The sequence below is a fragment of the Anabas testudineus genome, chromosome 17, assembly GCF_900324465.2.
Source record: "Anabas testudineus chromosome 17, fAnaTes1.2, whole genome shotgun sequence".
NCBI classification, from domain to species: Eukaryota; Metazoa; Chordata; class Actinopteri; order Anabantiformes; family Anabantidae; genus Anabas; species Anabas testudineus.
Window position 1 is genome coordinate 8,742,542 of NC_046626.1, and position 14,622 is coordinate 8,757,163.

Below are 14,622 nucleotides of genomic sequence, written 5' to 3' on the forward strand. Positions count from 1 at the left end.
TGTGGAGGCGTAGCCCTGCACCTCATGTCCTAAGACAAGAAGGAGCTATCAATACATGTATTCTGACAACTCACTGAGAACCTGCTCCTGCTCTGGGCAGAAAAAAATTGCATGAGGCACCGTACGAGAAAAGAATTCAAGCCTACAAGTCCAGAACCACAGTGGACTTGTGTTTTGGCATGTTTTTAAAATGGTGCATAACCTGCACTGTATCTGTTACACAGAGAAATACAGTAAGATTAAAATATATATAGGTTATAGATTAGTGCCATCATTCGTGTGCACCTGTCCAACAACAACATACCCAAAGAGATCAATAAAGCATGTCATAATCATTATTACTGATGAAGTCATTTGACCTGTTGTGTTACCTGGGAAATAAAAAATGTTCATTATCATGCTGGTCTGTTAATGCTGACTACAGTAGAGAAGAATCCAGTTTCCAGGGTAGGTGTAAGCCCAGTATTAGCTCACAGAATCTTTGATGTGCTGTCTCTGTTTCATGGTACAGACCTGCTTCACTATTATCTCACAGCGAAGCACCCAGGGCAGAAATCTCAGTGCAACACAAATGCAAAGAGGACAGAACAAAAGACAGAGGGAAAGAGAGAGGCAAGCAAAGTGATATGTTTCTCTTTTCCTCAGGGCAGACAGACAGACACATGTGTGGTTTGATCAGACTGTCCCTTCAATATCCTCATTTATCCTTTGATGATCCATCACATGGTTTTTTCTATACCGCCTGTGTGTCTCTATCTGTCTTTTTCACACACACATGCTGCATATACCCATTTCCTGAGTCTACTTTTGTTTCTCTTTCATCTGCTCCTCTCTCCCCACCTCCCTTTTCCTAACATTTTCTCTCTCTCTCTCTCTCTCTCTCTCTCCCTGTTCCTCCATGTTCTGCTTCCTATTTTTCCTCACCACCTTTGAAGTGTGTCATAGCTTCTGCTTTGTTGGGTCCTACAGTTTAATTAGCACCACTGCTTTTGTCACCATGGTGCAGTTTCACTCTCAGTAAGTCACTGTAGGCAGACAGGGAGTTGGCCAAGTGAAACCGACTATTGTTATCGTGTAAAGATGCTTAACACCAGCACGGCCAAAACTATAGTCATAATCTGTGGTGAAACCATAGTGTAATGCAATCATACCATTCTCTCGACTCTCTAATATCCTCTCTACCTTGTAATAATATCCAATCCTGCAGTTTCTGAGCAGATGGATTTTTGGAGCAATGCAGATGTACGGCGCATTAAAAGCTGCTATTGTTATGGTAGCATTGTTTCTGTACAAGGAAGAATAATGTGGCTGTAACCAAAAGAGGGCCAGTTATGATAACTTGTCTATCCATGTAGCACTTTTAACAATGACTAAAGAAGAACTGCAAGGTTTGGACCACTTGAACCACATCTTGCATGTTTAAAATATATAAAGGCCTGAATTTCCGACTTCTAAAATCAGACCAGACCGAGATATGCTATCTAATCATATAGTTACTCTAGATGTTTTTGATCATGAAGAATCTTCTGATAACAATTTTTATTTTTGACCAGGCTAGTAACTACCTTCTTCCACCAGAAATATCTCTCAATTAACTACATCATCTAATCAACTATAAATAAGTGGAATTGAATTGAACTGAATTCCTGATTGAGTCTTCACAAACAAGAATTCAATTAGCATCAAACGTTTTACTCACAATTATTCAATTGTCCATCACTGTGATTCATTAACAAGTCAAACAGCATAAATTACATTACAAATCCCACTCACCACAGGCTTTGAACTTATGATAATAAGTCCTATATTTTCCAAAGAAGACTACAAGCATTAAACGGAATAAATGTGTGCTTGGTAAAAAAATAGGACACATGGCAAAAATGTAAATTATATGTACAGTTTTTATCTTAAAAAAATAAAAGTGGAAATTAAATAAAATATTTTAATTTGAAATATATGTTGAAAAATATGAAAAGATGCATTTTAAAAAGAAATAGCTGTAAGTGCAAGGTTTCAAGTCTATTTTCTTGCATCTCATGTGTGTAACTGTAGTGAGCAGTTAAAACAGCACTGTAGCTGAACACATCCACGCAGCCTAAGTAAAAAGGTTTTAATTGGACCAAGTGGCAGATTTTCCGCACAACTACTGTGATAAATAATTTACAAATTAGAAGATGAATTGATTGAACATAACATGACTTACAATGTAAGACTGGACACTGACAGTGAGGAAAGTTAAGTGTACACAAACAAAATTAAATGCACATTTAACCTAAACCATTTTTTGTCACAGCTGCTCATGATGACCCTCTCTCATTTTCATTGTCCATATGTCACCCTCATTTTTTCTCTTGGCTATCCATTCACCATTTTGTTCCAATTCTCCAACTACTTTTGTTCCTTTACCTCATGTGAGTTCAGCAGAGGAAACAATGTATCACGCAGTGCATTATTCTGGTACCATGATGAATGGAGCAAATCTGTGCCTGTTGACTGTGGCCTTGAGATAAAGAATAAGTAAATGAAACTGCCTGCCTGCCTTGCAGTCCCCTAGAGTCCACTGGCACCATTTCTCATGCTAATTTGATTGAGAATGCTCGATCAGCACATACACTTCAACCCACACACCTTTGCACTGAGGGAGGTGTTGGGGCAGAGGATAGAGGATGCCATCGTGGCATGCAGTAATAACAATTTATCTCGAGAATGGCTGTCTCAGTGTATAACGTTCAAGTTAGGCCCACTGTGGGTAGTTTACATCAAAGTGAAATGTGGCACCACAGAACAAGCAGGCAGGAAGGAAAAGAGGGGAAAAGGAAATAGAGTTAAAAAGATATGGATGGGTAAGAACTGACTGGCTGTATGATGCATTCAGAGGAGAAAGACTAGTGATTGAGGGAATGAAGAATGATGAGAAAAAAGTGCAAGGGAGGAGAAAAGAGGCAAGTACTTAACAATCCTGGCCTGTGTTCTCACACTTCAATTAATGTGGAGCCAGAAGGACAGCCTACTCCTTTTCAGCACTAAAACAAAACCAGGATTGATGAGAGTGTCTGTAATGCATAAGTGACTGCTTGTATATTGGCTCGCTAGGAGCAAAGTGTCAAGATGGGAAAGAGAAGAAAGGATAGTTGGATTGAGAAAGAAGGAATGTGGCACAAGGTGGAGAAAAAGTCACATATTAAGATGAAGATTCGAAAGAACACTTAGACTTCGAGACGAGGAGGAGGGGGAGGTATGTGTGAGTTTGTGAGCAAAGCACAGGGAGAGCAGGAGCAGCAGACAATTGCAAAGGGAGATAAATTGGGACAGAGCTGCTCTTTTGATGGCCATTTTTTCACAGTCTCCTTGGTAGCTATTGTATGGGTTTCATTCATTAGACCACATGCAATGGAAAACATTCAAGGAGAGAAATATCACCAGTCAGCAGCCAGAGCACAGCACTGATTTTTTCCTCCTGGGCAATATTTCACCATGCTTGACCTTCTAAAGCCAACAAACAATGTGTTAATCATGAAGAAAAACAATCAAAATTAATTTCCTCTTTTGTCTGCTTGCTCACGTTGGCGTCATGAAACCTTCACTGCATCACGGATTCGGTTACTAGGGAAGGCAATGTACTGTAAATTACAGTCGCTACTGCAGGATTGGAGAGAAACGTACTTTGTACGGAGTACCTACCTTACTCTCCACTTCAGTATATGAATAAAAGATGAAGGAAGTTTCTATTTTTGCATATACTATTCTAGTCATATTCAAGTGTTTAAGATAGCTAAATCTTGCTACAACTCTCCAAAGGATTTAATCCACAGTATTTAGGTTATTCTGTACAGTATATATACAACACATGGCTCTAAGAAGCTGTGTGAGCCTCTAACATGAATCCAGGCTACTTCACTCTCTTCAAGGTCAGAAATTTTTACCCATTATTTACAGAACAGCTCACATGTAACACTGAAAATGGCAAAATTATGGCTGTAGCATTAGAAAAAAAAAAAAAAAAGGATAGCGGACGGGGAAAAATAGCTGAGTAACAGTTTTCCATGGTTGTCAGCACTGGGATTAATAGCACCATTTCCCCATAATGAGCTGTTAAGTGTTAGCTGCCAAAAAGCCTCTTCATTTGCCTCTGAGTCTCAGAATACTTTGTCTAATTATAACTATCCACTATGTCCTTCCTGTCACTGTCAGCACTGGTGTACCTGCGTGATCGCTGTCTGATTTCTTGTTGGACAACATAATCATCTCCCAAAACAATCATCTGCAGATGAGGTTCATAATGATGTCATGCGGACATTACTGGATGTGTACCTACTTTGTGACACAGTCAGACAAGTTGCAGTAAACACTGTGCCCCCAGCACTCAGTTTAATGAAAACCATTATGGGCTGTGTACCATTCCTGCCCCAAACATGAGCCGCAATTAAAAAAGAAACACAAGAGTTGTCCTGGACTTGTTTTTCTTGCAATACTAGAGGAAGTTGTACTAGTTTACCAGGCTGTGGTGACCTTTTCTTGACCAGTATAGTTTCTCAGTGACTAGACTTTCAGTCAGTGCAGACCATCTACACGTATAAATCTAATGCTACCAGAACTCAGGACAATATACAACATACAATACATTTTTAAAAAGAAGTAAACATTGAGAATTAATCATAATGAATGAAGCCAGAACAATAATGCAGCTGCCGCTTATTCTTCAGTAGTGGACACTGGATACTTCAGTGTGCCTACACTGTTCTGTTTATAGGAGATGTATTTTTTGTGAATGTGTCTGTGAAAGTGCATTTGCCATTCCTACCAGCATAGGGCACTGGGGCATCCTTGTCCAGCGCAACCAGTGGAGGGTCCAGCAGCACCGTGTCCATGTTTTCTGTGATCACACCGTGGTAAGATGTCTCTATCCATGGCTTGTGTTTGTTCACTGTGAAGAAGAAGGTAAAAAAAAAGGAGGAACCATAAATGTTACTGTCTCCCATTGTAATTCAACTTTTTTATATAAGAGTGGAGTGTGTAATATTTAGTGACCTATTAGCAGAAACTGATTCATAGTAGTGATTTCATTAGTGTGTGATCACCTTATAGTTAGTAAATAGTAGTTTTCTTTAGCTAATGAGCCTTTTAGTGTATATATAATTAAGAAGCAGGTCCCCTTCCTCAGAGGCAGCCATGTTGCACCAACATGTTTCTACAGTAGCCCAAAGTGGACAAACCATACCAAACACTACCAAAAGCATGTAAAAAATATTCTCTAGAAGAGAAGAGAAGAGAAGAGAAGAGAAGAGAAGAGAAGAGAAGAGAAGAGAAGAGAAGAGAAGAGAAGAGAAGAGAAGAGAAGAGAAGAGAAGAGAAGAGAAGAGAAGAGAAGAGAAGAGAAGAGAAGAGAAGAGAAGAGAAGAGAAGAGAAGAGAAGAGAACTGTTCACAAGCACAAGTCAAGCCAAGCACTGAACCAGGTCATTGCAGCAAAGCTTCAAACTTCTAATCTAGCCCAAAGAAACAACAGGGTCTCAGTAGCTCAGAAAATCTTCAATACATGTGTCAAAACTTGATTTTTGCAACAGCGTTCTGAGCTGTATTCTTAACCCAGACATACTGACACTGTGAACTGCAGAATCCAGATTCAACTCCGAGTTAAGCTCTCTATTTTGGCCTCTACACTTCATCCAGCACCATCACCACTGCTGTTGTGCTTTGTCATTGTTTCTTTTTCTCTCTTTATTTCACTCTTTACTGTTTTTGTTTCCAATGTACAATAACAACCATATGTACATGTGTACTTTCATGTACACACACACACACACACACACACACACACACAGAAATCTCTTGTGTACAGCGGTCAGTCTCTTCAGGGAGCTGGGATGTCAACTTGACCTTTCAATTCACTGAAGAGGAACGCTTTGTCTCATGCCAGTGAGCAGATGACATGTCCAGCTGGCAGAGATTTTAAATGCACCAAACTATTCCTAAAACCTTTGCACAACATTTTGTCTGTTTGGACAGATTTCAGTAGTTTTGTCCTACTATTCTATTTTCTCCCACATTTGTCGCCATACTGCCAAAGTGAACAGGGTCAAAGTAAAAGAAACGAGTGCTCAGCCTGTGTAAAGAAAACATATGTTTAAAGAAATAAAGAAGTTGTTGTAGACAGAGACGTTTAAGTCAGAAAATGAAAGAGAAAGACTTGACCATGCACGGGATTTGTGTATGTTTTTGATTTATTGGCATAAAACAAAATCTGATTATTGAGCCTGTTTACTTGTCATTCACATTTGAATCAGTCGAGATGGGAATCTCATGCCTGCTGAGACAGAGTGGAGAGTGGATTATAGGGAACGAAAGAGACCCGCAAAGGAAGACATTATTCATACCAGGAGTCTCATCTCATGCACATGCAGGAGATATAAAGCACTGCAGCACACAGCATGACTCTGCTCTGCTGGAAAGTGAAGAGAGGAAAGTGGAGCTCTGTCTTCAGGTGGTGTTTAGGCATCAGTACACCTGGAATATTTCATTTGATATGGTGGAAAATCAGTGCATTAAATCACAATAGCACACCATACTTTTTTGATATATTGTAGGAACAGAACAGCTTCCTCCTAATACTTACAGCTTTCCTTGGATTTACAGCTCTGTATAAGCTACATTTCCACCCAAAAGAAAATGTCAAATGAACTGAAACAATCTTATAAAGAGACACTTCAAAACCAAGTGCGTATTAGTCTGAGGCGCTGAGGTGACTATAAAACAGACTATAAAAATGAGCATTATTGAAGTGATTCTTCATTCCTATGTGCTTGCACTTGCCAGTGTAAATACATATTAATCTATCATGCTCACATAGCATTTCATTTATATTTGAAGATGTCTTCAGTAAGTCTAATAGCAGCCCACAGTTAGAGCAGTCTACTCATGGATGGCAGGTTCAATTTCTGGCTCAAGGTCTTACATTTATCCTAAACAAATTGGGCAGCAGAGCTTTGACTCTTTAAAGGGAGTCTAATATAAAAGCTGTTTTGTAGAAAGATCACACATCAGACCATGGAAATAGGCTATTTCCAAAATGGTTTTCATGACATGTAGTACTGCAAAGCCATTAGTGATACATTTAAGGTATTCATCCTTGACATCCAGGTACTGAGCCACAGAAGTGAAACAAAAATTGAGGTGAGTTTGCATTCAAAGAAAAAAGCAAAATTCAGATGTCTGGTCCCCACGATAGGTAGGATTCATAGGTAGGATTCATCCTCTGGGGACCATGCATGTCTGTGTAACATTTAATGCCAATCCATTTAATAATTATAAAAAATGATTTACCAACAGACCACTATTCCTCTTTTAATAAGGTTGTCACTGGCTGTAATACGTATGCCATCTTTGGTCATTTCCTATAGGGAACATCTGCAGCCATTACACGATTAGATTGCACATTATCCAGGACTAATTTGCTTAACAGAAGAAAGGGTCTAAAAGTGGATTTGGTGCAGTACTGGATACAATTTGATATGACAGTAATATGAACAAAGATATCCAGAAACAAGATTTCCTATAAATAACATTGCTGCAGGGGATTGTCAAGTTGTCCATCCTGGAGCTAAAATCCAAATGTCTGTTAGTGTCTTCCGTTGGATCTGAGCCTCATAAAAACATATTACTGTAGGGACACAGCTAGATGATAATCTATATTTAATTTGGGTCCCAGCTTGTATGAAACGTTGTTACCGTGTTACATATTGATCAATATAAGTCATGTCAAATCCATTCGCTTTTTTAGAATTTATTTGATTACACTGATGTTGCAGTGAAATAGAGTTGTCCTTTCACAGGCTACACTAAAGCCAGAATTACAAGGCAAGGACAACACACCACTACCAATAAGTAATGATACAATGAAGAACATAAACAGGAACAGGTAGAAGAAGAAAGAGATGCAAAAAGGGCGGTTTTAAAACAACAGGTAGAAAGGTAATGCAAAGGTAAAAGTGATAGGAAAAGATAACATCACATCATATGAAATCCCCTCTCTGAAGGTTTTCAGGAGACATTTGAAAGCTGTTATTTATTCTGCCAGTCTTATTTTTTCAACCAACAATGTCTTAAAAAATATCCAAATAGCAAATTGGCCCATAAGGATGGTATATAACCATAGAGTAGACTGGTCTAATACACTTAATAATAATAATACACACGTGCCCAGTGAAAACAGTACAGTTTGGTAGGAAACCTCCACACTTTTCATGCAAGTTACATGAAACCTTTGACAAACTGCAACATGAAGAATTTAAAGGTTCTCAGATGCAGTCTAAATCCTCAGTATCCCTCAGCAGGAGTACAGCACTCGCAGAAAAAATTACACCATACATATGATATAAAATATTAGAAGGAAGAATGAACGGAAGCTGAGAATAGAAGAAAAATGGAAGAACTATCCTACATAGTGCAGCAACACCTCAGTAACAAAATAATGATGAAACTTCCGCGTGAAACACTGGGGGAGCAGACTGAGACTGTGCAAATCTACAGTGAACTCAAAGTACCCTGGTACAATGAGTGGCAATTAAACCTGGGTGAGAGCACACATGCACTCCTACGATCTCACCTACAGAATATGCATGAGCACCAAAACACCTCAACACCCGAGAGTGGATACAAAGACGAATGTAGTGATCAGCAGAATGTGGAAAGTGAGAAGTGAGAAGACGCAATGCAAGCGAAAAGAGAAAACACAACTCAGGTGATTGAATAGAAAGAACAAATGAAGGGTTAACTTGAGGGTAAAAAGGTTAGAAGGGAAGATAAGAGGCAGCCATACTGGAGGCAATAAGGTGAGTAGTGTGAGCATGGGAAGATAGTAGTGGAAGGGAGTCAGAGAATAAATGTTGTAATCAAGGGACAGAGAACGGGGCATGCGTTGCTATTAAATTCTGTATGAGGAATACAGTAGGGTGCTGCTGGGACCTCATAAAGCCTTCAAACTATATAATTGAATTACTTTAAGATACATTACATGCCTGAGATCATACAATATCAAATAACAGCATTGATCCAGCTGGGCTCCATCCCTTTCACATCCAAAAGGTTTGGCACAGGCTTAAAAAATTCTGTTTTAGGACAAGCTTTTGTACCATATCCAATTTTCTGATGATCATAAGACAATGTCACTTAAAAGTAAAACCACTTCTTATTAGCAGCAAAATTAAAAGAGGAAAATACACAAATAAATTATAGTTATAGTTCAAATTAGTGTTATATAGAGAGTAATGGCATGGTAGAAGCCCATTTGTTACACCGTCACCCTTTCCCCTACCCTTTTAAAAACTATTACATTTTAAAAATGTAATAAAAGAAATTTTATGTACAGATAGAGCTCACAGGTGTCCCATGGATATTTTATGAGGCAAACAGTGATGACTTTTACTCACCAGACAAAAACAGTGTAATTTTAAAGCAAAACAATCAGTTTTAAAAAAGTTTGCTACATTTGTGCCATGACTTGCAAAACACTTTTTAAACTAATGTAATGCAATTCCCACCCAGAGAACATCCAAAACATCCAGCCCAGATATAATGCCTCTACCTTTTTCATTTCCAGCCTAATTAAAATAATAAGAATAAAGTAATACAGACTACTAAAGAAGTCTGTACACATACTGTACATTTTTTACATTTCAGAAAACAAGAAAATTCAAGTATCTCTCCAAACACCATGACAGATATCACAACATCACAAATTATTCTTGGTTTCTTTAATGAGGCAGTTAAAACAAATCACCTCATCCTAGACTTGTCTCTTATAGTGAAGTGTGCATGTGGGAAAGTGTTTATGATGCTGTTAGTTTAACAGTAAAAGTGGTCAGAGAATTAAAACTGCAGATTCAGAGCCATTCGGCTCAGTTAGGAGGTGATAATTGCTTCAGTGGTGAACAAGAAATCTCATTATATCTCACTTTAACATTAATTGACAGCAACATAATATCTGTGCTTCATAGGAGTTAATTATGTGCAGTGGTTATAATACAGCATGAGCAGACGTGATAGAAGCTCAATTCAAATTATTAGTTTGCCTGAAAATATCTCCAACATAACGCTTATATGTCACTGTTTACTGTTAGAGACTGATGGAAATGACAATACCTCTATGTAGATGACAGGACATTTACAGACACTGTCAACATAGAAGAAAATATTTTTACATTTTATATAGGGGCCATCGAAACAGTCCATTAATTCTAATAATAAATGTCAGAGAAAATAACAGATTAAAAAGTTTAACACTGATTAATAGTATTCCATGGCGCCTTTTGTCCTGGTGCATTAAAAATAAGAAAACTGATGAAAAGGATTTCCTGTGTGAACTGCAGTAGTCACATGCGTGGAGAACTGCCTCTCCAAAACCAGACATCACAGTATACAGACAACTCTCTGCAGAGTTTTTTTGCTAGTTTGTGCATCAACATTGTGCCTAAAAAGAGTTATTACTGCATTATTACACTACGTACATACTGTATCGTCACTCCTAAGACCATCTGCACCTCCTGACATACGATCAGAAATGTCAACACAAAGTATTTATCCGTGACCCTGACCTAGCTAAGATAGACGTTTACCTTTAATGTCTATCGATGTTCACTGAGTCACTCATCTGCCAAAATGTATTTGAATTGAAATATTTTTTTAAATTGCTGTATGCAATTAATTTTGTTTTGTTTTAGTTCAATATACTCTCATCAAGCCCTGTGTTTCCAGCTACAGCAGGTACAGTACATGTTAACATTAAAAACATTACATCTAATGATGAATCCATTGTGGTTGTATATCAGTATTCAGTCCAGTACTGCAGTTTAAACCAAAATACCAATAATAGCATTTTACTACTTTATTAATGTTCTTTAACCTTTACTGTCCTGCTTTCTTTCTCAGGATACAGCTATTGGTTTATTGTTTGCTGGTTTGCTGGTTTGTTTTATGCTTTATGAACCAGAAAGCATTCTTAGCTTGGAGGAATTACTTTCCTTGCAAAATGCACTATTCAGTCCATTTGCACTGAAACTTGACCAGTTCAGAGACCATTGATCAGTGGGTTGAGGGACCAGCTCTGACACCTACATTAATGGTAAAATACACAGCAATGGCTAAGAAGAGAACCAAATACAATAGCAGTAGATTAGGCATTCGCACCTCCAGTGCCCAGGAGACTACGGGGACAAAATCATTACATTAGGTGCATAAGTACTATAAGCATCGACTCTGACTTTTACAGTCCCAGTGCTGAAGTGTAAGATGCAGTTAGCAAGAACAGAGTAATTAGGTATATTGACTGCTAGAGATAAGACCTGCACTTTAAGCAGAACTAGGTTGGAGCTGGCCAGTGGGTCATTTTCAGAACATTAATTCTTCCCACTCACTCTCTCCCAGGACCCTTCCTGCTTGTACAGTTAGATTTGCAGGGAGTGCTGTTGTTTTTAGTGCTGTATTTTTTTTCTCGGCAATTTATTAAAAGGGACCATAAACCGGTCTCCACCAACCACAAGCTATAAAGCCCCCCTCACCCCCAGTTATGAAGACAATTAGTTTATGGAGATTTTGATTTAATTTGGGTTTTCCCACAGTCCCATCAAGACAATTCAGAGGTTGCTTTCCTATCAGTGTGTGAGATACAGATGTGCCATAATTGCTCTGCGACATTCAGCTCCCTTCTTTTCCCATCTGGCGATGACTGCATCATAACAAACTGAGGAGGGAAACAAAGCCATGGCACTTTGGCATGCAGTATTTTGAATGTGGCAGGGCAAAGGCTATGGGCATATAACACAGCAAGATGAACAACTGCAGAGATATTTGAGTGTGGTTCAGGAGAGAAATGCAACTGTGTGAGTGTGTTTGTACACTAGTTGGTTTTAACAAAACCTATTGAGAACAAATTCCCATGGCAAGGTCAGCAAGAAGTAAATAACCTGATTTGTCTCCTGCTGAAATAAGACATTTCCTGCTCATATAAATTAAGGAAACACTTCAATCACACATTGGATCTTAATGGGTTAATTATTTAAGTTAAATATTTTTCTAATGAAAGTTGTATAACTTGTTCAGAACAATATGACATAACATGTTTCAGTGGAAACCAAAATCATTAAATTATGGACATGAGGGCCACTCAGTGCCATCAGTACACACTATGGTTGTTTTATCATTTCATTGTTTGGCATTCACTTTAAGCAAATATTGAGTATTGTTGAAAGAAACTCAGGCTGCCTGCCTTCCAGAATACACTCAATAATAAACTCTATTTGTTTTCTCCTCTGTCCGCCCCTTCAACCTGTTATGAATCATTTGTTGATATGCAGTACAATGAGAGAGGGAGAGAGCATGTTGTGGGTAACCAACAATGGCTCTGATTAGTTTCTCCAGAAAAAGGCATGCAAAGTGCTTTGAGTGATGGCTTTCTGTTGCTTAATTTCACTGAGTGGCCCAATTAAGAGGCACAACCGAAGGATTTGAAAGAAGTGAAGTGAAAGTGGAGTGGAGGGAGAGGGACAACAAAGAGAGAGCAGAGAAGAGGGTGGGGAGGGAGGAGGTGATATCTCTATTAACAGAAAGCAGCAGGCGGTGAGAGGACCTATGGTGAGGAGAAATGGAAGGCAGTGTGACCGACTGAACTGAATTAAAAATAGTTCCACTCTGCAGACTTAGAGCTCAACCAATGTAAACAGTCCACCATTTGCACTTACTTGAACTCACTTCAAATACAACAATTCCCCACCATGACTGGCTGGATTGATTCTTCCATCTGTTTATGTCTAGCTTTGCATCCTATATTCAGTAACACTTTTTACACTTTCAGTGCAAAGGTAAGCTGCCGTTTACTGCTGTCAGTTTTTGCTCAACGTGCAAACTGTGCAGTTCTCTTATGAACAAAATGAAGGCCAACAGATTGTTTCCTCTGAAAGCCCCTGGTGCGCCGATTGTGTGTTCACACCAATAGGAAACAATCTGGATTGTTGTTTTTGTAGTCACTAGGGCTGCGTGATTCTGGATGAAGCATGAATCACAATTTATTTCACCCAGAATAGTACAGAAATAGTACAAACATGACAGAATTGTTGCCATGTAGGAATGAGATTGCACAGGCATCTGAACTGAGATTGAAATGCACTGTGCAGCCCCAGTTGTCACTACATAATAATTTAATCTAAATTTAATCTAAAAGTTGCATAATGTTAGATACTTAAATGATAAGTATTAATAATCAATGTGATTTAAAATGTCACATTTATTGATGTATGAATGTGTAACTGGTATATAAACACATAATACATGACTGACAATATAATTTATAATATAAATTATGCACCGTTATGATTTAATACAATATGACTTATTCTTCGTGTGGTTACAATTAAGCTCTCCATAACTGTGCATCTGCTGATGAAGGCCGGTTGTGTTCCCTGTAAAAATATGTGACTACACACTGAGTGTCTCACACTGTCAGACTTCAGTTATCAGTTATTCCTTATCTGTTTATGCAACATTTATGGAGGCTTCACAGGTGGAGTTATTAGTAGTCAGTAGACTAACAATTTTTCATTGCGATTTAACTGTTACCGTATTATCTCACAAGCTTTCCTGCTCTGCCAGGCTGGAAGGTTTGACATTGAAGAAACTATGCTGAGTGAGATACACATTACTTGATCCACGTCGAGTCACAAACGCTGTACTCCGGGAGACAATTGTTTGGTTGCTGCTCCTCTTATCCATTTTGTTGTTACTGTCTCTAACTTTTCTAACCACGTCTCAGAGTTTCTGTATGTCACTGTCTGCCACAGTAAATCTGCCATCTGAAACCCACTTAACTGGCTTTCTTTTGCTCCTTCTATCTCCCTCGCTTTACCCGTCAGTGGTATCAGGTAACAGGTGTTAACTGTCAGTCTGTCAGTTTGGACCTTTTCCTTGGTTCTCGGTGAAGACTTATATTAAATGCTCTTAAAACTGCAAGGAATTTAGAGCGACAGCCCAGTGTCAGTGAAGGCAACACAAAAGGGAAAACATGTATGTATTGGATGTCCATCTTGAATACTGATGACAATAGATGAAAGTGGCAATTTGGGTGAACAGATGTGAATTTCGAGGTAAATTCAAGCCTATTACTAAAAAAAATATAAGGAGTTCTTCTCAGACTTTTTACTTCAACACTTACACTAGCTGCCCTCACCCTCTCGTCCTCCAGGGTCCTCAGTTCATTTTCCTCTGGACAATGTGTGACGTCTCCTAATCCACCAGAGGAATAATGGATTGAAAAGAGTAGGATGTCTGTTATATCTGTCCAAGCTGCAAGATGTCTGATTCAATTACAGCACAAAATCTGTTCCAATAGTGCTCTAACAAGAAGAGAGCAGGAAATTACTTCCACTGTGGTGTCCTCAACAGAGCTCATAGACCAGTAGAGTGACTACATCAGAAAATCTAAAAATGGCTAGTCTGTTCCCTTTGTTAGGAGGATGTCACAAAAATATATCCTCAAGCTGCCACATTGTTGGCTAGATACGATACAATCATTGTTTATTAATATAAAACAGATGTCAGCATGATATATTAATCCTCCTGTGTAAATATGGATATTTCT

General features: G+C 38.6%; 1 protein-coding gene across 1 annotated transcript in view; it reads right to left on the reverse strand.

Moving 5' to 3' along the window:
- The window catches only part of clstn2 (calsyntenin 2), a 112,545-nt gene that overhangs the window by 56,031 nt on the left and 41,892 nt on the right, over positions 1–14,622 (reverse strand). The window contains exon 2 of the mRNA XM_026373798.1: positions 4,802–4,924. Within this exon, the coding sequence (XP_026229583.1) occupies positions 4,802–4,924 (123 nt within the window). The remainder of the gene's footprint in view (positions 1–4,801; positions 4,925–14,622) is intronic.